Below are 22,978 nucleotides of genomic sequence, written 5' to 3'. Positions count from 1 at the left end.
AAGGAATTAATTATTCATTCCATTATCAGCAAAATGTTCCATGTAGTAAGTAAGGAACAGGGTTAGAGAGACAAGAAACAAGCCACTGAATTAACAATTTGCAACCTGAACTGAATCTCTTCTGTGAAGAGAATGTTGCAGGTACAATAGTGAGAAAAGATGGCATGCGATCATGTAATTAAGGACTAGATCATAACGTGTGCGCACAAAGAAATACATCAAAGCTCCACAGGCAAATGACCTTTTCATTTTGCAACCCTTGACGACAAGACTGAAGGTCTAACAACACTGCTTTAAAAGAAATTTTTGACTGTAACATTTTTGCGTGAATCCTTAACCAAACTAAATAAACTCAAATCCATCATATTTCCTCCAATTGATACACTGAGGGGAATATCAGTTGGTATTCCATACACAGAGATAGAGTATTTAAAGAAGAAAGGAAAAAATGAGGAGTTGTTGTGAAATTAGCTTTTATTCCAGATTCTGACATGAAACCTGTTCTACTGAGACTGCGAGTCCCCTGTCTCCTTGTGCCCAACCCCACATATCTGTCTATACTCAGTTTTTCTGATTTAATCTACAGTACAATATTCCAAAGCCAAAAGATGCAGAACCTGAACACAAGACATCATAAAGAAAAGTTTAGATTTCATACATGAGGTTCTACCAAGTCTCTAATGAATGAACACAAATTGATTTTTCCAACTTGGTTAAAACCATAGTAAGCTTCAATGGTATCAATGAAACCAACCAAACGGTACTATACCTACCACCAACTAGTTTTCCAAGTCCTTAAACTCATGGGTGATGTCCTAGAACTGTTTAAACAATGTACCTAAAGACTTTCTCAAACTGGGGAATGCATCATTTCTAACTGAAGTTTAAAAAATTTACCTTAAGATACATGACATGAAACAGATGAATCCAAAGGACTGAAAAGAGGAACCGCAAATAGGATTTCAGAAGTATATACGCAATACAGTTCCTTGCCTGTTTCTGCTGGTCATCTAGGATAGCATCACACTGACAGAATTTCCAGAACATATTCCCTCCTGTTCTATTTCCCATGGGCTCCTCAGATGGAAGAAGACAGACACAGACATATTAACTGCTCTGAGCCTGGCTATCTTTTTCAAGAACCTGAGGAAAACTTCAGTTGATCTTTTATAGTCCAGTACATGGAGGAATCAAAGAACATAAATTCTTTGTAATATAACTTGCGGGTTTTTTCATTTTAGTTTAGTTTTGTTGCAAAGTCACAACATAAGAAATGTTTTGATGGATTAATCTGAATTTTATGAAAATACTTTTCAATTGAAATTCTTCTTTAATCACAGATGAAACTTACACAACACATAAGGCAAAAGATTAAAAACCAAACATCTGGTACTTATTTAAACACAGTGACATTAAGGCTGGTCAACCAATTGGATATTAAATGGAATCAATGGGATAATGTTCAGTTTTATGACATGCCTGAGACTTTCTGAACGTTTTTAGCAAAGTTTCTTAAGGAACAATCAGTAAGAAGCACATCCTAAATGCAACAGAGGTATTTCTACTTGGCTTTTGCAAGGATAGATTTGTTTTAAACTAAACCATAATCTCAATGTGCAATCTTTTAGAATGTTGTTTTTTCCCGATTTTTCTTCCTCTTTATTTAAAAGGAGAAATCTCCAAAACCAGCAGACCTAAACTTACCTTTCTACGATCCATTCTGGCCGAACTACTTTTTCTCCTTTCAATTCTTTTATTTTGGCATTTGGAAGATTTGTGGCAATGATGTGAGTTGTTTTTGATCTGGAATAATACACATGGTATTGGCCTCCATGCAACATCATTAGCCTTCTTAATTCATCAGCTGAGGGATCTATAAAATTAAAAGCAGAAATGTTCCTGTTTTATGTCAGCAAATAGAGTACAAAAAAATTAACTGAGAAATATGATGTCATGATCAGAAAGAGTGCAAACCATTGTTATTCTCCTGAAAAACCTTACAAGTTCTTAAGAAACACAAATCACAAAAGCATTTCTGAAGCAATGTTGAAAACCGTGTTTCTGAAGAGACTGATTCAAAATGAAAACAATCTACTTGCTATAGAGGATCTTTCCAAAACTTGTATAGTGCAGGAAGGGAAAGGAATACTCAGGCAGATTTAATGCTAAACTGCACTAAAAATCACTTTACATAAACATAACACAAAATTAGATTAACTCACTTATCTTTTCAGCAGGATTTGGGAGAGTAGTTTATACCAAGAAGTAATAGAAAAGAATGAGTATCAAAACGGTTTAGCAACAGCACAGAAGTCCTACTATACAATTTCTAATTTACTGAAACAGTTAACCCACTCTTTCCTTACCAGGTTATTCTTGGAATTGTTACAGGGAAGAGAACATCTGAAAAACTACCATCTCTTCTTATCCCTCTGTTTGTGTTGAAAAGAGTATTTACTTTGCAAATAGGGAAGGGGAGGGGGGAATTTTAGCTTTGGGAAAATCTTCGCACAGTGGTCTCTCACTGGCACCAAAACATTTGGGTCAGCACAAATAAAATGCTCAGAATGGTAAAACCTGGTAGTTAAAAAAAAAGGTAATTCTTTAATAAGAATACAGTTACAATTCATTCCAGTGGCCTGCTGTCAACACTCAAAATGTTTCTAATACTTGATTATACCTCTAAACTAACTGTTTTTAACTAAAAACAGCACACATTTTCTCCATGTGTTAATCCTCCCTACTCCAGCATTTTTGACAACCATCTGGTAGAGCTCTATTTAAGAACCAATACCTTGAAGAACATGTAAATGCTAGATTTTCACTAGACAATCTGCCTGTATTAAATAACCAATTCAGATGTATTAATAGTTCATTACTAATAGTTTAAAATGTCCACCTTAACTTTTTCCAGTCTATTTGAGCCCTGCACTCAAACCAGCACTGCTCCATATCATAGAAGCTGTATGCATCAGTTATGTAAGTCACAACATTCCTGGCATCGGTCCCTGAAAAAGGCTTCTGGGAGGCTTCTGAAAGGTTATTAAGCTGCTTTACAGAACCCAGGAGAAATATCAACGTAACTATGGTAGATTAAAAACCTTACTCCTGTTAACATGCACTATCAGTCCACCACGGATAATGCATATATATCTCTTACCTCTTGCTCCTCTTTCCACTATTAATGGGTTCACTTCCTCAAGCATTATGCCACTGAGCAAGAAAACCCCAACATATCCACCCAAACATAAATTTAATGCGCACACTCAAGTCTAATGCAACCACTAATAGTAAAAATGTAACATATGTAGGAGTATGACGTTAAGAGGTTTCAAGTAAGACCACAGAAAGGTGGCAAAATTTACTCCTATTTCCATCAGTAACTATTCCTTCATGTAAATGTTTTAATAAAGTAATATTTATACTCAGGACCTAAATTTGATTTTATATTGAAAACCTTAATCATGAAATACAAAGGAACATGTTCTACAAAATGTATATGGTAATTGTCATGTATTTACTCATCTATTTTGCAGTTCCATACTAGAAGAAGTACAGACACTAGAAAAAAACAGAATGATTTCATTAAAAAAAAAAAGCTTCACCTGTAAGGCCATTGACATAGATGGCGACTCCACTAAAGATACTTGATGAATTTCCATCCCTCTGGTGTTGTATGGCTGAATCTGACCGGAATTGATCCTCCAGTTTCTTAACCTTTGCCGACATGTAACCACCCTAGTTTTTGAGTTAAAACAAAACAAAACCTATGATGCTAGTCTTATTTTCTAACATTTACAGACAGAAACTGGTCAATTGTAAGACTGAGACGGTAAGCAGCATTCCTTCAAATTGATTGTGGTTGACATATAAAAGAGATATTTATTCTCTCTGCAAACGAGAAATAGCAAATCCTCCAGCCTAAATTCATATTGGGATTTATTCCATGCTTATTTTATTCTATAAGAAAAAGATTCTATCTATATAACAATTTTTATAGAATAAAAAGAAAGGTGAAAAAAGAAATAAGGGAATGAAGTAAGTTTGGATGCTAAATTGGAGGCTTGTTGCTTAAAGAAACAATGTAGAGAATACTCATAAAGCTCCATCTATTTTCAGTTCTTAAATATACATGAGACAGTAGTATTGTAAATATTTATGTAAATTAGGTGCCTCAGTTATTGTTTGTCCAGTTACATAGAATGTGGTGAAGACAATCATAAATAGTTTTAAAATAATTTAGCTTAGTTTTTAAATGGTAATTTCAAGTTACTCAAGGGTCTGTGCTCATTAATAATGCAATTTAGTGGATTATTGTAAATGAGGACATAAATAAAAGTTTTAAACCTGGTAGTCTTAAAAATTTCTTTCAAACTTAATTATCTGTTTTCATGTGAAGAGGGTTTCATTTATAGCATACCTTTAGCATGTATCACAAAATTGTAAATCCTTCTTAAAGAAAACACCAGTCAGTCACTTGGTTTTGAACATACCCATATTCCCCAGCCGTCGCCATCGCCAGCCCGTTTCCGCCATCCACCCCGCCTCATACTGAAGCTTCTGTGTAGGAAGAACAAAGCTTGATCAATTAGATGCTTAGTAATATCAAAAGTGGCATTTCAATGACACTTTTCAATGGGCTTCACTGAAGCACAGGAGTTAGTTAACCTAGAAATGAAAAACTGCATAAAAAGCTAGTTCCTCAGTTTTGTAGCACTGTATACAGTTGCTCCTGCTGTGTATCAAAAAAACCACACACACACATTTTATTCTATTCACCAACAATACAAAAAACTCATTACGATGTTGAGTTTCCATTATGATTTATTAAATTCTTCCTGTTCATCACACATCTGCTATAAAAGAGGAGCAATAAAAGGTTCTTAAATACAATTGCTACCGCTCCCACAAAATATTGCCCAAGTCAGGAACAATCTTTTATTTCCTATTTGATACTATCTGCATGGTGAGATGCAGGCAAACACCTCTTGGTACCAGAGACTAGTTTAATTTCACCAATGGATTTACAGCTAATCATAAAAGATCCAAACACTTGTTGCACCAATGTAGTACAAAAGCAAGAAAACCAAAGGTCATCTTATGGTCAATGAAAAGCCAGTTCTTTAAAGGATAGTTGTTTTTTTTGTTTGTTTACGTCGCTAAACAAACAAACAAACAAATTAACCCAATCAGCCAAATTGCTGTTTTCCTTTATGCAACACACTTATCCCTGGACAATGAGCTGTGCACAGCAGTGTCCCCAGATGAGTTATTAGTTGGCTAGAACAGAACCGGTGGAGAGAAAAAGAAACATTTTGGACTGTGGCCAATTGTTCACTGCACCCAAGTGATTCACATTAACTATAGCTCTTGCAACACTGATCTTAAAATATTGATTAATGATGTAGTGAGATCATGAGGTCACTGCCTGCTATTACATCTCTTGCTTTCTCTTCTAAACAGTTCCCTAAATAAAAGCACTGTCTTTTAGGACTATCAACTCTTAAGAGTGTGAGAACAGGAGTTTGAATCTAAAAGTAAGATTTAAGCCAGTTACCTTTATTTTATTAAACTTCAATTTCTTTTATCCTCCATAACAATGCACAAAAGCACAGACAATACACAGAAAGACGTGAACGACATTCTGCATTTGAGTTTTTTTGCATCATGGTCTTCTTTTGAGGAGACACCTGTTCTCTGGACTATCTGCAGCATCACCCAGTAAAGGGTCACAGAAGCTTCATTTAAGTCTCCAGCCTACCAGAAAACGCATACAGCTGTGGACGGAAGTAACACTGTATTTTGGTAATTTTCCTATCCAGGCCTTCTACTGCACTGTTCTGGAGACCATCTGATATATGAAATTAATATTTCTATCTGAACCTGAGTGAAAGTTGAATTCTAGCATTCATCTCTGAAAAGCCTTTTGTTCTAGAGCTACCAAATAGGCATATGCTGAAATGTAGTCAAATCACCCTGAAATGTAGGTAAGTTTGATTGCAGAACAAGACACAAACGCAGGAAAGTTTTCATAAATACAATTATTTCTATGGAACACTGCAAATATGCCAACTTAGGCAACCATAAAATTATGGTCAAAGCAGGTACAACTAACTCAAAAGCCAGGTTTCAGTTGTATATTTCATAACCTCTGCAAACACAAGATCATGATGCACCTGGTTCTATTTTTAGAGTTGCTGTAATTTGATACATAACAGAATCACAGAATGGCAGCGGTTGGAAGCGACCTCTAGAGATCATCTAGTCTAACCCCCTGCTAAAGCAGGTCCACCTAGATCAGGTCACACAGGAATAAGTCCAGGCAGGTTTTGAAACCTCTAGAGAAGGACGAGAAGGATACTCCACACCCTCCCTGGGCAACCTGTGCCAGTCTGCTTGTACTCTGTCACCTGAACAGAAAAGTAGGTTGTTCTGGTTTAGCAAGGAGCAACTTTTGCTTAGTAACAGGGGGAGCGGGTTGCAGTGAAGACCCGGTAAAGAGTTTGCGGACTCTCCCTCGGCTCCTGGGTTCAGACCCACCTCCGGCCCGGCTGGGCCAATCTGGCGCCTCTGCCATCACTATTTAGGGGACGGGAATTTGAAATGCGAGTCAGGAGGTGTAAGAGTGATACAAGATGGAGGTGACCACGCGGACCCTTCAGCCAGAGAAGGAGGAAGGAAGGAGAAGCAATAGACCAGAGACTCCTCTGCAAGCCGAGGCGAGAATGCAAGCTGTGCCCCTGCAACCTATGGAGATCCATGGCAGGACCGAGAGTTACCAGCAGCTCCATGTGAGTGAGCCCGGACGGGCGAGGGACTGTGTGGGGAGACGGCCATGGCCCAGGCCGTGCTGGAGAGCCTGCGCGCCGCAGAGCAGCCCCACACGAGAGGCAGAGAGGAGCTGCAGCCTTTGGAATGGGTGCGCGTCGGAGCAGCCCGTGCAGGGCTGCCATGCTTGTGAGTTACCCCACGGACTGGCAGGGAGGACTGGTGTGGAGTTCATCCGTCCTGAGGAGGGACAAATGGCAGAAGCTATCGGGAACAGACTAACTGAAACCCCCACTGCCTGCCCCTCGGAACCGTTCAGGGGGAGACAGGGTAAAAACACCGGGATCAGGGCTCTGAGCCCGGGAAGAGGGGAGGTGTGGCAAGAAGGTGTTCTTAAAAAGGCTGGTTGGACTCTTCATTGATGTATTACTCTGTGTTGTTTCATTTTGGTTATGTTTTGGGTTTTTGGGGGTATGTTTTAGTTGATGTTGCATTAAATTATTTTCTGTTTTCTTCCCCAAACCGAGTGGCCTGGTCTGTTTTGTCCTGAACCTTAAGCGGCAATTAAGCCCTCCCTGCCCTTGAGCAATTCTCAGCCTCTTCGGTACTCGAGGCTAATCGTGGTCTTTGTTCCCTGATGGGCCTAAACCACGACATAGGTTCTTCTCACTTTCAAGTGGAACTTCCTGTGTTCCAAATTCTGCCCATTACCCCTTGTCCTTTCACTGGCACTACAGACAAGACTCACCCTATCTTCCTGACACTCGCTCTTTAGGTACTTACAAACATTTATAAGGTCCCCCCTCAGTCTTCTCTTCTCTAGGCCCAGGTCTCACAGCCTTTCCTCGTAAGGAAGATGCTCCAGTCCTGGTAGCCCTCTGCTGGACTCTCCTCCCTGTCCCTCTTGAGCTGGGGATCCCAGAACTGGAGATAGGACTCCAGATGAGGCCTCACCAGGGCAGAGTAGAGGGGAAGAAGAACCTCTCTCGACCTTCTGGACACACTCTTCTTGATGCATCTCAGAATGCCATTGGTCTTCTTGGCCACAAGGGGACATTGCTGGCTCATGTTCAGTTTGTCCACCAGGACTCCCAGGTCTCTCTCTGCAGAGCTGCTCTCCAGCAGTTTGACCCCCAGCCTGTACTGGTGCGCGGGGTTGTTCCTCCCAGATGCAGGACTCTGTACTTGCCCTTTTTGAACCTCATGAGGTTCCTCTCTGCCCAACTCTCAAGTCGGTCGAGATCCCGCTGAATGGCAGCACAGCCTTCTGGGCAATCAGCCAGTCCTCCCAGTTTGGTGTCATCAGCCAACTTGCTGAGGGTACACTCTGTCCACTCATCCAGGTTGTTGATAACTATGTTGAATAAGACTAGCTGTACAACTGATCCCTGTAGAACCCCACTGGCCACAGACCTCCAACTCTACTCGGTGCCGTTAATCACCACTCTTTGAGCTTTGTCATTCAGTCAATTCTCGATCCACCTCAGCAAACATAGGTATACAATTATGAAGACTAATCACGTGTCATAGGGATGAGTTGTGCAACAACCAAAATAAAGCAACTCCTCCCCAGTATGTTGTATTTTCTAAGTATCTGTATTTTTTACAGAGATCAGCAGTCTTTGAAAAATTAATTTTTAGTAGTTTGGATTCCATTTAATAGGTAACACAGACTTGTAAGGATCAGTGAGAAAAATAAGAGGAGATCAGTTAGATGACCACAAAAAATTGACTTTTTCCTGTGGGGGACAGGATATACTGAAAATGCCTAGATTACCCCTTTCACATGGAAAATGTGTATTTTTGCATCAGCTGAAGTACACTGTAATGCAAATCTATCACTTCCGGCTAAGAAGTTTTTGGAGAAAACAGTAAAGTGTAAGTTTGAAGGGAAAAAAAGCATGAAAATGTCATCTAATGTTTTTAGATACTACAAGTATCAGTGTATCAGCTCATATGATTCACCAGAGTTTGAACTTTTGATTACCCTTTTCGCTTCTTAATAAAAGACAATAAAGTTAAAGGGTGGCTAGAAAAAAGACAGAGGCTCTCTCTTCACAAGAAGCGACATGAAGAGGACATGAGACAATGGGTACAAGTTGTACCAGAGGAGATTTCATCTTGATTTAAGAAAAAAAATCCTCACAGTAAAAACAATCAATCACTGAACAACCTCTCTAGGGACATAATACAGTCCTCATCATCGGAGGTTTTCAAGCTGCAACTTGACAAGGTACTGGATATCCTCATGTAGGCTTCCTTACTCATGAAAGGTTTCGAGGTCCCTTCCAATCTGGGCTGTTCCATAACTCTATGAAAATCTCACAGGAAAATAAACTCTTACTCTGAAAAAAAAAAGACAAAAGAACCTTCAAGACTGCATGAAATGCACACTGTAAGTCCTCACATCAGTCTAACAAAGGTGTTCTTTATTCCAGTCACCAAGTTCTTGAGAAGACAGGATTTGATAGTTACTTTGACCCCTATACAGACAACCTCTTGCTTAAATTAGACTATCTAATGCCTGAGAAACTGAAGAACTACCTTAATGACAGTAAGCTGTTTTGAAACTTAAGTATATTTTGAATTTTTATTCAGGACACTGTAAGGTGAGGAATTAAGATCTCTAGCCTAAAAGCCATTAGATCAGAACATCATGACCCATGGGGCTAATCAAAATCATAATCATGGTTATGTACCTAATTTGATTTAAACCAGAAATCAGAAACAAAACTACTTTAGCTTAGTGTGTTAAAAATACAACAAATCAACTGCTCCAAAGCTGTCTTCCCAGAGTCTGCAAAAATGGAGAATCTAGGCTGTAATGCCTACTTAAAACATCTGATAACGATTTAGCATTTCCTTGGCAGATGTGACTTTTGACTCAAGCCAGTTCACAGAAATTCTAAACACACAAGTTAGCAACATGGCACTTGAGTGATTACTAGATGCCTCTGGCTCAGATTTTGAGAGTCATGGATTATTTTCTTATTTCTGATATAAAATCCTGGAAGACTAATTTCTTCTTTTGTAGTTCCAGGGATTGAATGATTAACTAAGGTTTCTGGCCTAAGGAGAATCCCCGCTGCTAAAGACTTGTGTGTACAGGGTGGATTTTTCCTTCAGAAAGAAGAAAATCTCAACAGCTGTGTTAATGAAACCTAGGGAACAAATGACCATGAGAGACATCTGGCACGGGATATATTAAATCAGAGGAAAAGTTAAGCAAGATTTGAAACATGTTAACTGGTTCACTGAAATATGAAACGTAAGGATATAAGGATGATACAATGCTCCCTCTATAGGAATCATGGTGAAGGGATGAGTATGAGAAACGTTTTGTGAAGAACCCTTGATGTGGGGGCAGAGGGAAATCAAGAGACTGGACCTAAAATATCCATCATAAGCAGACTAATTTCATACAAGAGTTCATCTTTCTTGTGATTACAGCATTTAACTTGTTTTAGAACAGTTTTCTTTGTTTCCACAAATTCAAGAGTACAAATCATAGAATCACAGAATGGTAGGGGTTGGAAGGGACTTTTAGACATCATCTAGTCCAACCTCACTGCTAAAGCAGGCCTGCATAGATGAGTCCACATAGGAACATGTCCAGGCAGGTTTTGAAGACCTCCAGAGAAGGAAACTCCACATCCTCCCTGGGCAGCCTGTGCCAGGGCTCCAATACTCTCACAGTAAAATAGGGTTTTTTTACATTTAAGTGGAACTTTTTGTGTTCTGGCTTCATCCCATTACCCCTTGTTCTGTCACTAGATACAACAGAAAAAAGTGATGCCCCAACTTCCTGACACTCATTATTTAGGTATTTGTAAATATTAATGAGATTCCCCTCTCAGTCTTCTCTTCTCTAGACTCAACAGCCCCAGTTCCCACAGCCTTTCCTCATAAGGAAGATGTGTCAGTCCCCTGATCATCTTGGTGGCCCTGAGCTGGACTCTCTCCAGGCATTCCCTGTCTCTTGAGCTGGGGAGCCCAGAACTGGACACAGGACTCCAGACGAGGCCTCACCAGGGCAGAGTAGAGGGGGAGCAGAATCTCCCTCGACCTGCTGGCCACACTCTTCTTGATGCATCCCAGGATGTCACTGGCCTTCTTGGCCAAGAGGGGACATTGCTGGCTCATGTTCAGTTTGCTGTCCACCAGGACTCCCAGGCCTCTCTGCAGAGCAGCAGGTCACCCCCAGCCTGTACTGGTGCATGGGGTTGTTCCTCCCCAGCTGCAGGACTCTGCACTTGTCCTTCTTGAACCTCATGAGGTTCCCTTCTGGCAACTCTCAAGCCAGCTGAGATCCTGCTGAATGGCAGCACAGCCTTCTGGGGAATCAGCCAGTCCTCCCAGTTTGGTGTCATCAGCCAACTTGCTGGGGGTACACTCTGCCCCCTCATCCAGGTCGTTGATGAATTTGTTGAACAAGACTGGCCCCAGAACTGATCCCTGTGGAAAATCACTGGCCACAGGCCTCCAACTTGATTCCGTGCCACTGATCACCACCTTCTGGGCTCTGTCCTTTAGCCAGTGAATGCTCAGTGACTTTGTAAAAGTGTACCTCAATAGTTACTAGTTTTCAGGGTACCTCTAGAGCTTGAAGGACAAGCTATAAAGTGACTCCTCACTCAACAAAAAGCTTTTTAACCAAAACTGAAATGTTTATATTCTGGATCTGTGAACACAATAAAATCTTCAGCAATTAAAAAAAAAATAATCCACAAACTCTGAAACTGTGCAAAAGCTGTAAAGCTAATAGGCTCCAAGTTTTCAGTACAAGAGAAACAACTTTTCAAGAAGAAAAGTCAAGTGAAGAACTCCTGAGAGTTCTTATGTTTTATTAATAAAACTTGGCCTTGCTTCTCTTTCTAGAGCACATACAAATGGTTTCTAAAATAGTGTTCTTTAACTAATATCCAATTTTTTATTGGGCAATTCTTTTTCAAAACTGAAGCTAGAAGAGAAACTAGGAGTTTTGATGATTTGTACACAACTGGCAGCTCAGAAGTAATCCATACAGCCCACTGGAAAAAGATACGTAACATTCCTTTGCACACTGCTTCAGAGGCCTAGCATTATGCTTCCCAATTCAGAACCACTTAATCCTATTATTAAAGACTGTTAATCAAAGCATACAGATCAGGTAATGGAATGAAATGTTAAGACAAAGTTTGATTAATTTTATAAACATGATTGTGTGTATAGAAGAGTTGCACAGCAACTGTGAGATTCTAGACGACAAAACAAGGACAGCAGATGTGACTGTTGATGTTAAGTTAATATTTGGTTTAATCTCATCTGCAGCACACACAGTCTAATGCAGAAAAGTTATTACTTTAAAATGCTTGGAATTCAGGGTGGTGTGGTTATAAGAAAAGTGGCTTTCCATTACCTTGGACAGTTGGGATTACACGGGTAAACCGACAAACCCAGACCAAACCCACATATACTAAGGGGAAAAATGTTTGGGAGCACTGAATACAGATCTCAGTGACTCTATAAGAAAGGCACAGGGATTCTCATGCTTTTTAATTCCAGGTCAGTACAAGTCCATACCAAACTTGAGTCGTCTATGCCATACTCTTCAGCATTCCCTTTTCCAGGTATACGGTGCAGAGACCTTTCTATTGCCTCTTCAAGCAGCCAAGTTGAATCTGGCAGAATATACACTTAATGGCTCTGCGCTGCAGGAAACCATATGAACTATTTCCAAAGCAAAAATGAAGCTGCACTATGACTCAACGAACAACCCTGACAAACTTATGTCTAAAGGTATGGCACAAGCAACTTCTAATCCAGATAATCAAATATCAGGTAACTGAAAGCTGAGTGAAAATGTACCACATTCTAATGGTTACTTTGCATTTCTGATTAGAGTGAAGATCCTGTCTCTAATGTAAAAGAACCTGACTTAATTAACATAATCAAACAGCACAAGCCGTAAGCTTGAAGGTGTAACTCTACTGCTAACAGAAGGATGGGTATCTCGAGACACTACTAATGAGTATCAGAATCTTCTGCTTGAACTGTAGATTGAATCCATCCCAGCTCAGCAGGGCTTAAAAGTTGTTTCCATCAAGTGGGTATTTTGTGGCCTGTTTGAGTTTCATGCATCTACATTCCAGCTCCCACATCAAACTCACCACTCCACTTGGCACTAGTCCGCAAGCTCTTTGAGGAAAGAACTGTCTTACGTGTTTACACATTTCTCAGCACAAGAGAGTCCTACTCTTGGCTGAGTCTTCTGGAAAAGAGCTGCTGTTACAGGGTCTAAAAGAGTTTTCTACCACATATTGAAAAGTTCAGAATCCAGTAAAAGAATTAAAAGGAAAAAAAACTTCAGAAGGTTTCGTTCTTTTAAAGAGACTGTATTTTTAAATCCCTGTGAACTTAGATGCTTCAGAGTTAACACCACTGTTCCATGTTAAAATAAACTAATTAGTATGTTGTAAAGCAACTGCATTTTATTCTAGGTGGGAAATAAACTGTCAGGGTCAAGTTTCACAAGATATAGTTGAGTCAACTTTATGGCTGACTGCCACTAAAATGGATGGTTCTGCTCTTTGACCTCTGCTGGCCTAACAGGCTTTAACCCTTCTTCCCAACATCTACACTGCCTCCAAACTCACATGACCCCTGTGTTCATACTGGTGCTATGTGCAATTCAGCACACTAAATCAACAGAAAATCGACATAATTTTACGGGTTAGTTTCCTGCCAGTTCAGCAAGCTAAACTTACAGAAGCATCAGACAAATCCAAAGCAGATAGGTCAGAAAAGAAGAATGGATGGGACTGTACCTTTCCCTGATCTAAGTGGGATCTGAGTGGGATCTTAATATTATATCAGCTATCTCTAGAAATGGACTTTTAGGGTTGTGGCCATAATCAACTAACTGTGGTGTAAATGTGGATACAGACTTGCAGTGTACTAGTTACTCTTCACTACCTAGCCCTGATCATGGTTTTTCCCCCAGTACAAAAGTAGGGTAAGCTACCTCACCTTTTCTGTAGTGTAAGACTTTTCAAAGAAAGATACAACAGAACAGCTGAGAAGTGGTTAAGCTTACTCCTCATCTTAAGCCACATGCGCCCACATAACAATCACTTCTAACTAGGAGCATTTAATGTTACAATGTCAACCAGCAAGTTCTGTTTTGTAATTAAAATATTTCATAATATTTTAAAGGAATAAAAATGAAATTAGCTGAAAGACATTTTAAAAATATCTGTCCCCAAAACCACCCAACGCTACCCTCATCTCCTGTGAGTAAACCTAAGAGTATAAATTAGGAAAGAAAAATCATTAATGTCTCTGGCAAATTAAATACTAGATGCAAAACTGCTAATAAGTAGAAGAAATTTAGAAATAGCGTTTTTCTAAAATATGAACATCCATGGCATTTGCTAGAAAGGTGAAATACCATGCAACCCACATAAAGCATGGAAAATCTAATTTCTTCAGAATCAACTCCTTATGTGTACATGATTATTCTAAAACTGTGTCACACATACCTTCACTTGAAAATATACTCTGGCCTTCAGTTCAATTGTTCCCCTAGAAAGAGACATAGGAACTCTTTACTAAACTAATCCAGTTTTCAAACTTACTTTTTTTACAACTCAAAATTGTCTTTATTTCAAATCAGTTTACTTTAACGTGAAGGACCAAATACTTTACATACAAGTGACAACTAAGAAATATATATATTTCTTTTGCTGGCAAATCATCATAGTGACCTAAAGCAGTTGTACAGTAGGTAACAATTTACACAGGAGCTGTACAGGACTTTTCACATCTGACTTAAGAGTCCAGCACATGACTGTTTTGTCACAACTTCAGGAACCATGTGCATGAGGTACAGAAACCAGCATCACTGCACAGTCTGTACCAGCTTTGAGCAATCTGTTTCCAAGAAGGTATTCCTTTTACTTTTATACATGGCATTTGAGATGGTTAGTTGTTAGAAAAATAGCAAGCCAGATTAAACTTGAGACCAACTGTCAAAGTTTCATTCCTCTCTAAGAATAACACTCAGTAGCAGCTAGTCCATTTAGAGCTTGTCACAAGCAGTGGTTTGACTTGGTTGAATTTTCCTTCTGCTCACAGAAGATTGTCTTCAGTTTCAACAATTCTGCACTGTTTGGTAAAATTTCCTCCCCTTCTTCAGAGTTTCTCAGTGATGAGTGGCTCTTCTTTGTAAACCTTCATTGCTATATTTAACTATGTAGCTCAATACACGTTCTAAAAAGTTCAGATATTACCTCTCTGATACAAACGTTCTTATTGCCACAAAATACCGTCAAGTTTCTGCAGACTTCAGCAATAGGCTTCATTATTTCTGTTCTGCATTTATATTCTTTTTGGGGCTTCAGCCCCAAGAGGACTTAGCCCACTCACAATCTTGATGCCAGCTTCTAAACACCTAGACTCCAGAATAAAATTCACTAATCAGAATAAGCAGCATGGCTTATGAAATTAGGACTCTCAACAGTAACATAGTGAATGGATTGTAAATCTTTAGAAAGAAATTCTCTTTTGGACTTGAGTATCTGAAACAATGAGATGAGTATGTGAGTTGAATATTTTCCCTTCTAGCTCCTATGTTTAGTTGTCTATAGTACTTAAGAAGAGAGAACTCTGTTACTCTTTCTTTTGAAAAGTAAGAGTTGGATGTTAATTCTTCTACCTAATAAATCAATAGAACTTGTTTTGGAAGTCAGGAGGTTGGGACATCCCTTTTTTCTATAGTAGGTAGCAATAGGACAAGGGGTAATGGGATGAAGCTGGAACACAAAAAGTTCCACTTAAATCTAAGAAAAAACTATTTCACTGTGAGGGTGATGGAGACCTGGCACAGGCTGCCCAGAGGGGTTGTGGAGTCTCCTTCCTTGGAGGTCTTCAAGACCCGCCTGGACGTGTTCCTATGCGTCCTGATCTAGGTGAACCTGCTTGGATTAGATGATCTCTAAAGGTCCCTTCCAACCCCTACCATTCTATGATAAGTTTTTAGTTCGTGCATTCCTCAGTATTAGAACAATCCAGTCCCTCAAGTCATGTCTTACACAAGAAGCCTACACTGCGGCATAGGTCAAGCAGGTGGCATAAGTAAACCATGATCCTGCCTCTCAAATAATGAGAAAAGCTGTTGCTGCTGAATGCCTTCAGACTTCAGAATCCTCTGACTTGGTTAACACTGAACTCAGAGGAACTGTGCTGGTGTAAACCTCTGCCATATACTACCTTCAGGTTCTCCAGATTTCCCAGGCTTCAGGCCAGCAGACTGGTGAAACTTTGTCAAAAGAGACTACATACTTTTGATTTTATGTATTTGTTTGGATACACCTGTGTATATGTGAGAGTGTGTGTGTTTATGTGTGCAGATGTGTGCACATATATACACAAACAAAACTTAGCTTTGCTGCTGATCAATTTGATTCCTCACTACCCACATCAACCACTTTTGCAACAGAAAACAGCATGGAAGCATCTCTGCTCTATGGGCCAATGCTCTACCTAATGCAATGAGAAGGTACCCCTTGTGCTCTCTACAAGTTTGGGGTTTTTATTTTAGGAGAAGTGCCCAGAGCAGTTGTGCTTCATGCTCAACTTAATGTTCTCAGTGTACACTGAGCAGCTGCTGATCAGGCCAGGCTGTTCAGGGAAAAGGAAGACATAGGACATCTACTTTATAAATCTCAAGTGGTAGCTCATGTCAGATACTACGGAGGGCCATCTCTCTATTCACAGGCAGCACTAATCACATAGAGCAGCAAACACAAGTGACTTTACTAGTAAAAGCATTGATGGCTACAGATTCAGTATTTAAATAAGTAATATTTTCTGTTCACAGCAGCTTTTGAATGACATTACTTGATTCCAACTGAAACTGCATAGTCAAGTTCCCAACTGTTTTTCTGCATTTGCCTTTGAAACTCTCAAAGTTTCAAAACATTTTCTGTAGTAAAATCTTCATAAGATATGGCTTCTGTGCTTTACTTTGAAGTTTTAAGTTTCTACTCAAGTTTTCTACATAATTTGTTAGTCTATGGATATTATTTTTATCACCCACTCTGACCATCAGGACTAGGACGAATCAGATGAAACTAGTAAAAGGACAGATCAAACCAAATGGAAATATTTTCTCATCTATTGCCTAATTTATTTGTGGATTCTGTGACACAAGATGCTAAAGATACTACAAGTCCATACGGGCTGAACAGACACATGGAAAGACCTCTTTTTTTTTTAAAAAAAAAAAAGGTAACAAACTACAGGAACTAAGAATATAAAGGCAAAGTATTTCAGCATATTTGTTTCTTTACTATTACCTAGGTGAACTTTTGACCTGAACCGATCCAATATACTCTCAAGTTTCCTCTTAGATTTAGAGGAATGTGAAAAGACAAGAGTCCGGTGTTTCTGTGTTTTCCTGGAAAAAGAACATAGTTCTAAGTTCTTAGGACAAACAAAAATGCTATAATTCTTTAGAATCCCTAAATAAAACTCCAATCTCAATTGTATTACTGGCCTAAGTTTTAAGTGGGTATTTTAAGTAACTTTGAAGTGGAAGCAACAATGTTACACTACTACTTAGTAGAGATTGATATAAAAAGGCCACTGTGTGGTTTTGCCCAGCCAGCAATGAAGCACCAAGACAGTCTCTTGCTCACTGCCCCCCATCCACTCCCACCCTCCTTAGGATGGCTGAGGCCCCAGTGAGATGGGAGGAAAAAAAAAGATAACCAAGGATGCTGTGGATTGATACAAGGGCAGGGAGGGCTCCCTGCCAGTTATGGTTCTGGGCAAAACAGACTCCAGTACTCAACTTAGAGAGGAAAGTAGTAAAGTTTATTCTACTACCTATAAGAAACAGAACAAAAAGAAAAAAATGGAGTAGGATGATTGAGAAAATTACAACCAGCACTTTAAGATCTCCCTCTCCCATCCCTCCTTTCTTCCCAGGCCCAGCTCACTGCTCCAGATATCTCTATCTCCTTCCCCCTCAACAGCTTGGTGAAAGGGGGGGGGGGGGGGCAGGGAGTGGGGGATGTGGTCAGTCTCTCACAGATGGGCTCTCTGCCACTTCTTTCTCCTCAGAGGAGGACGACTCCTGGCATTCTTCCCCTGCTCTGATATGGGTCCCTCCCACGGGACACAGTCCTTAACCAGCTTCTTTGGTGTGGGTTCTTCCTGGCAGCTGTGGCTTCTGCAAATATGGGGTCCTTCACACAGGACATGGCCTCCTCTGAGCACAGTCACTGCCCTTGACGTGGGATCTTTTATGAACTGCAAATGAATGTCTGCTTCACCAGTCCTCTCCAAAGGACACAGGGAAGTCTCTGCTCCAGCACATCTCTCTTCCCTCACTGACCTTGGGGTCCACATGGTCACTTTCTCCCTTCCAACTCCTTGCGTCACCAGCAGAAAAAGAATGAAGCAAGGACAGCAAGAAGGAACAGGAAGAACCTTCCTCTTCTGGCTTCTTCTTAAGAAGTAATCGTGGAGGTGCCCAACTGGCTCAGCCCCAGAAGTGGGTCTGGCTCAGGGGAGAGTTTTGAGCAGCTTCTTACAGGAGCCATCTTTACAGCCCCTTCCATTACCAGAAATGGCTCCACACAAAACCATGACAGCCAAAGAGAAAAAAACAGCCTACAGCAAGGAAACATCTAGTTTGTAGAACTTAGGTTAAAAACCAACACAGTAATTATCAGAATCATTATGGAGGGGCTACACAGCTTCAAATTCCTGATAAGCCAGAAATTAGAGTGAAAAGTTGTATTATTTTATAGGAGGATTCTTGGAACTGCTTATTGAATAATGCAATTTCAGCACAGATATCTAGGAATTAATGACTGAAAAGTCAACCTTTCCAGTTTCCCAATGCTCATGTTTCCTGAAAACAATAGGAAGATTCAGAAATCAGGAATGGTATGCCTTCAATATAGACTATTATTTTAGTTCTTGAGTTCAACTGGGACTTGCACTCAAAAGTACAAAATTGTAAAATAATTTACTCTACTTGGTAAACTGCACTAATAATTTATCCTGGATGCCACAGGGTCACAGATCCTCCTATCTGCAAGGCTTATCAGAAATTCCATAACTTATAAACAGCAACAGCTCCTACATTTCCAAAATGATGTAAAGAGAGTATAACCTTTTGTCCAAGTTGCTGACTCATCATGCCCTGGACAAATAGCTGATTTTGAGTCACCTCAAGAAGATGAAGTCATGAACATGGTAGAAAGAACCTTATTTTACTTTAGATATTCACTGACAAATAGAAGCTGACCAAAAGTTTTTGCAACAGTCCCCAGGATCCTGCCAGCATACTGCCAACCTCTAAGTCAGCATGGAAAAACCTTAGAGCACTGCTCAGTCCTAATGCGGGCAGCTTCAGTACTGCTTTCACATTTTGGCACTCAAACTAATTCTCCTGCGTTTGCAAGAATGACTCTGCAAGGTAATGGAGCAGTGTCCTCTCCTGGGCAAAATTAGCTTCCCCTTCTGCAGGATTATTTACTTTCATAAATCAAGAAGCTGAAAAGGTCTGCATGAATTCAAGCACACCAAATAAAGAGGGTTACAGCCAATAATTTCCTTACACTGGGATTTGTTTAAAGTATTTGGGGATAGCTGAGAACAGAAAGTAAATCCAACATAGAAGAGTTAACCACAACATGGCTAAGCTTTAACTAGGCAAGCAACCAAACTTCAAGCCACCAGCTTCAGCATTGTTAAATAGACAGACTATCAACTGGGAGACCTGAAGCTTTGAGAGAGGAAATTAGTTTTAAAAAAATGAATAAAATATTACTTTCCTCCAAAGCAACCACTAAAATTCAGGGACCATGGTCTGCTTCAGCATTTACAGCAAAGAGTAAGGAAAATAAAACAATTCTTTCAGTGTGTATACCAGAATAGAAGTGTCGCCTAGATGAATGTAATGGTCACAGATTCCTTCACTACAGTGGCAGCAGTCCTTCAGTTAGTTTTGCAAATACAAGCCACAGGAATGGAAGTTATCATCACAACTCCTAATTTAAAGCTGTTCTACACATTCACCTCTCTTCCACTGAGGAGTGAGAAATAAGAAGTTTCCTAATTCTATCTTATGAGCACCAGTCATTCTCCATGAAATATACAGAAGTGGGGTTACCATAGACATGGGAGGTCCTCCTTCCTAAAAATGTTTGTGTCTCTAATTAAAATACTGTCTGATTTCCACAATAGAGCAGAAAGCTGCTCTCCTGGAGAAGCTCTACACAAATTTATGTCTTAAAACATGACACTTCCACAAGTATACTACATTACACATGTCTGAAAATGCCTCATACTTTTTTTGCATATATTTAGATTTGCTTTCTCGTTTTCAACTTTTTAAATAAGTCTGTGGCCACTCTCATTTCTATTTGCTTCCAGGTTTTCCTCATTTTGCTACGCTTAGGTAAACACATGGCACTATCACCAAATTAATCTACATTGTATTCTTGAGAGAGGGTTTCAACATTTGGATATTTAGCTCCCTTGTTGTAGCTATATCAGGCAAACATGCTGCTAGGAGCTGACAAGAGATGTCAGTGACAATAATATACACCTTTAATTAAGCCAGAAAAACATTCAATAAAAAAAAATTCATTCTTCATGAAATAAACAATAGCCAACAAATTAAATGGGGAAAGTACACAGCAGGGTCAGGCCAGTTATTCTTTTCCTGCTTGTCCTGAACAACTGATTTCTTAAAAAAAAAGTCTGTGTAATGATATTAATTTTTTCTACCTATTCAAAAGCACATTTTGTGTTGGAGTCATTGTTTTTTTTTCATCTCTCTTGTAACTGAAAGAGATGACAGAAAGATTGAAAATTTGCCACTATCGCTGCATCAGAACAGGCTGTGACTAAGTAAGAATGTGTACATACTACCCAGAAAGATGGACTTCTATTACGTTTGAAAGGCAAATTCCTGAATCACTAAGACTGTGCTACTGAGGCTTGAAATACACTAATGTATTTTTCCTATTAGAGCTTCACTTTTAAAACAATCTTTCTTCAAGTAGTTAAACACTAGTGAGTCACAAGGCAGGTGTCTGTACTGTGCCTCTACTAATGCTGTCCTACCAATGACCTCCAGCATGACAGCTTGGGATTATTTACTAACAGGGATTTGGTACATCGGCCAGTGGAAAAAACAGACTGAAATACCAATATGGTGGGAATGGGTAATAACTACGTGCTTGGGAGAAGATGACAAAGAATTTGTCAGAGATTCAGATTTCTGTGTCATAAACCTTTACTATTCCAGAAATAATTTTAATGATAACCTCTTGCAACTAATGGCAATTCAGCAGCTGTTTAAAACAGTTCTATCTGAACAACAGCAGCATCTAAATGAATGAGGACTTAGGATTGTAAAATTACAATCCACTGTTTTTGCTTCTCTAGACTACAGATTCAAATTTGAGATTGGAGCTGGATTTAAATCAAGATGTGGAACAAACATAAATTCATCTTCTCACGAAGCAAATCTCTCATTAACACAGAAGTATTCGCAACTCTGTCATTTTGAAGACTTTGACATTAATCTTAAAGCATTGACATTAATCTTAAAGCATTGGAAATAATGGAATATTACAGCACAGAACACACAGATTTTTCTACAAAAAAAATCACGTGCTTGGGATATTATCTTTTTCTCCCTTCCTAAGGTTAACCTGCTATTACTGCACATCTCCCACCAGTGGCTTTTTGCTCAGTATCACAGGTCAAGTCAATGGTAACTGCATAGCATCAACCTTAAATGTGGAAGGAGTGAAGAAACACTAGCAAACATATCTATCCCTCGGTGTTTGTAAGCACAGGATTACTCATCAAGCACAGCTCCTCTTCCCTTCTGCACACTGGTTATATCCAGCACGATTGCTCAGCAAATACAACTTGTGACAAACCCAATGGAAAACCGCAGACAGATACATGCAGCTACAGCCGAGTGCCACACCGCGTGGGGTGTTGGAGAGGGCAAGGCTGCGCCAGGGCTTGGGCTTTCCTTCTCCTCCTCCAACCTATTTCCCTGCAATGACCCCTTAGCTGGCAAAAACACTGGCAGCATCACTCCAGCTCTGCCTCGGGAGCCGTGTTGTGTCTGAGGCGCAGGCCCCATGTGACAGACACACGCACACACACAGGTGCCGTGGCGGGTGACGGGGGGAGGGCGAGGGGCGAGCTGGGGTGTCTGACCCAGACACGCACACACACACACACACACACACCTGGCACACCCTCGGCAAGTTGCAGCGCGCGCGCGCGCGCACCCAGGGGTCCCCCTCCCGCCCCCACACCCGCGCGCACACCCTCCCTCCCTCCCTCCCTCGCTCCCTGCCTCCCGCGCGCGCGGGCAAGCGGGACTGAGACAGGCCCCCGCGCCGGTTACATAACCCCGCGCGCCACCCTTCCCCTTCCCCAACCTCCCCGCCCCGCCGAGCCCCGCGCTGGGGAAAAGAGCTGCGGCGGGTAGAAGGGGCAGGACCAGGCCGCGGGCCCAGGGAGGGGCTGCGGGCCCCGCGGCTGCCTCGGGCTCCCCCTTCCTTACTCCCGAGCCGCCCCCTACACGCGCGCGCGGGGACGCGCCCGCGAGCGCCGGGCGGCCATGGGGGTCGGGGCCGCCGCGCCGCGCCACACCGCACGGGGGAAGGCGCCCGCTCCGGCAGCCCCGCGCCGCTGCTCACCTTTCGCCGCGTCCCAGACGCACATTCCCGGAGCGCCGCCGCCGCCTGCCCGGCCGGGCCGTGTGGGGGCTTCACATCGCGGCTGCCCCCAGCACGGACGCACGCAACCACCGCCTCCTGTCTGCCTTCTTCCTCCTCCTCCTCCTCCTGCCCAGCTCTCTGCCGCGGCCGCGCTCTCTCTCCTCTCTCTTCCTTCCTTCCTTCCTCCCTCCCTCTCTCCCCCCTCCTTCTCTTCCCCCTCTCGGTGTCCCCAGCAGCAGCCCCTCCTCCCCCCGCCCTTCCTGCGAGCGCGTCACGAGAGAGTCTCGCGCCACCAACCGCCGCTCGGTCAACAAGCGGCGCGCGCCGGGCAGGCCAAGCCGGCCCGGCCCGGCCCGTCCGCCCGCCCCCGGGGCGCCCCCTAGCGGTTCGCGCCCCGCGGAAAGTCGCGTGCGGCGGCGCCGCCGCCGCTCCGCCGGGAGGGCTGGGGAGCTTCTCGC

At 41.4% G+C, this 22,978-nt stretch overlaps 1 protein-coding gene across 6 annotated transcripts in view; it reads right to left on the bottom strand.

The window, feature by feature from the left end:
* REV1 (REV1 DNA directed polymerase) overlaps positions 1 to 22,698 on the bottom strand; it is a 66,578-nt gene extending 43,880 nt beyond the window's left edge. For 2 of the 6 annotated variants that reach the window (XM_061997691.1, XM_061997722.1), the window contains exons 1-4: positions 22,500 to 22,698; positions 4,494 to 4,560; positions 3,606 to 3,738; positions 1,705 to 1,873 (exon numbers count right to left, since the gene is read on the bottom strand). In XM_061997691.1, coding sequence (XP_061853675.1) covers positions 1,705 to 1,873; positions 3,606 to 3,738; positions 4,494 to 4,550 — 359 coding nt within the window. In that variant the 5' untranslated portion in view covers positions 4,551 to 4,560; positions 22,500 to 22,698. Of the gene's footprint in view, positions 1 to 1,704; positions 1,900 to 2,366; positions 2,542 to 3,605; positions 3,739 to 4,493; positions 4,561 to 7,551; positions 8,019 to 14,288; positions 14,332 to 22,499 lie in introns of those variants that run through there. The other 4 variants (XM_061997702.1, XM_061997711.1, XM_061997731.1 and 1 more) reach the window with 4 other exon arrangements.
* Between the last annotated feature and the right edge of the window lie 280 nt (positions 22,699 to 22,978).

Source organism: Colius striatus, chromosome 1 (genome assembly GCF_028858725.1).
Source record: "Colius striatus isolate bColStr4 chromosome 1, bColStr4.1.hap1, whole genome shotgun sequence".
NCBI lineage: Eukaryota > Metazoa > Chordata > Aves > Coliiformes > Coliidae > Colius > Colius striatus.
The sequence above is the reverse complement of the archived record's forward strand: the minus strand, read 5'-3'. Positions and strand labels throughout refer to the sequence as shown.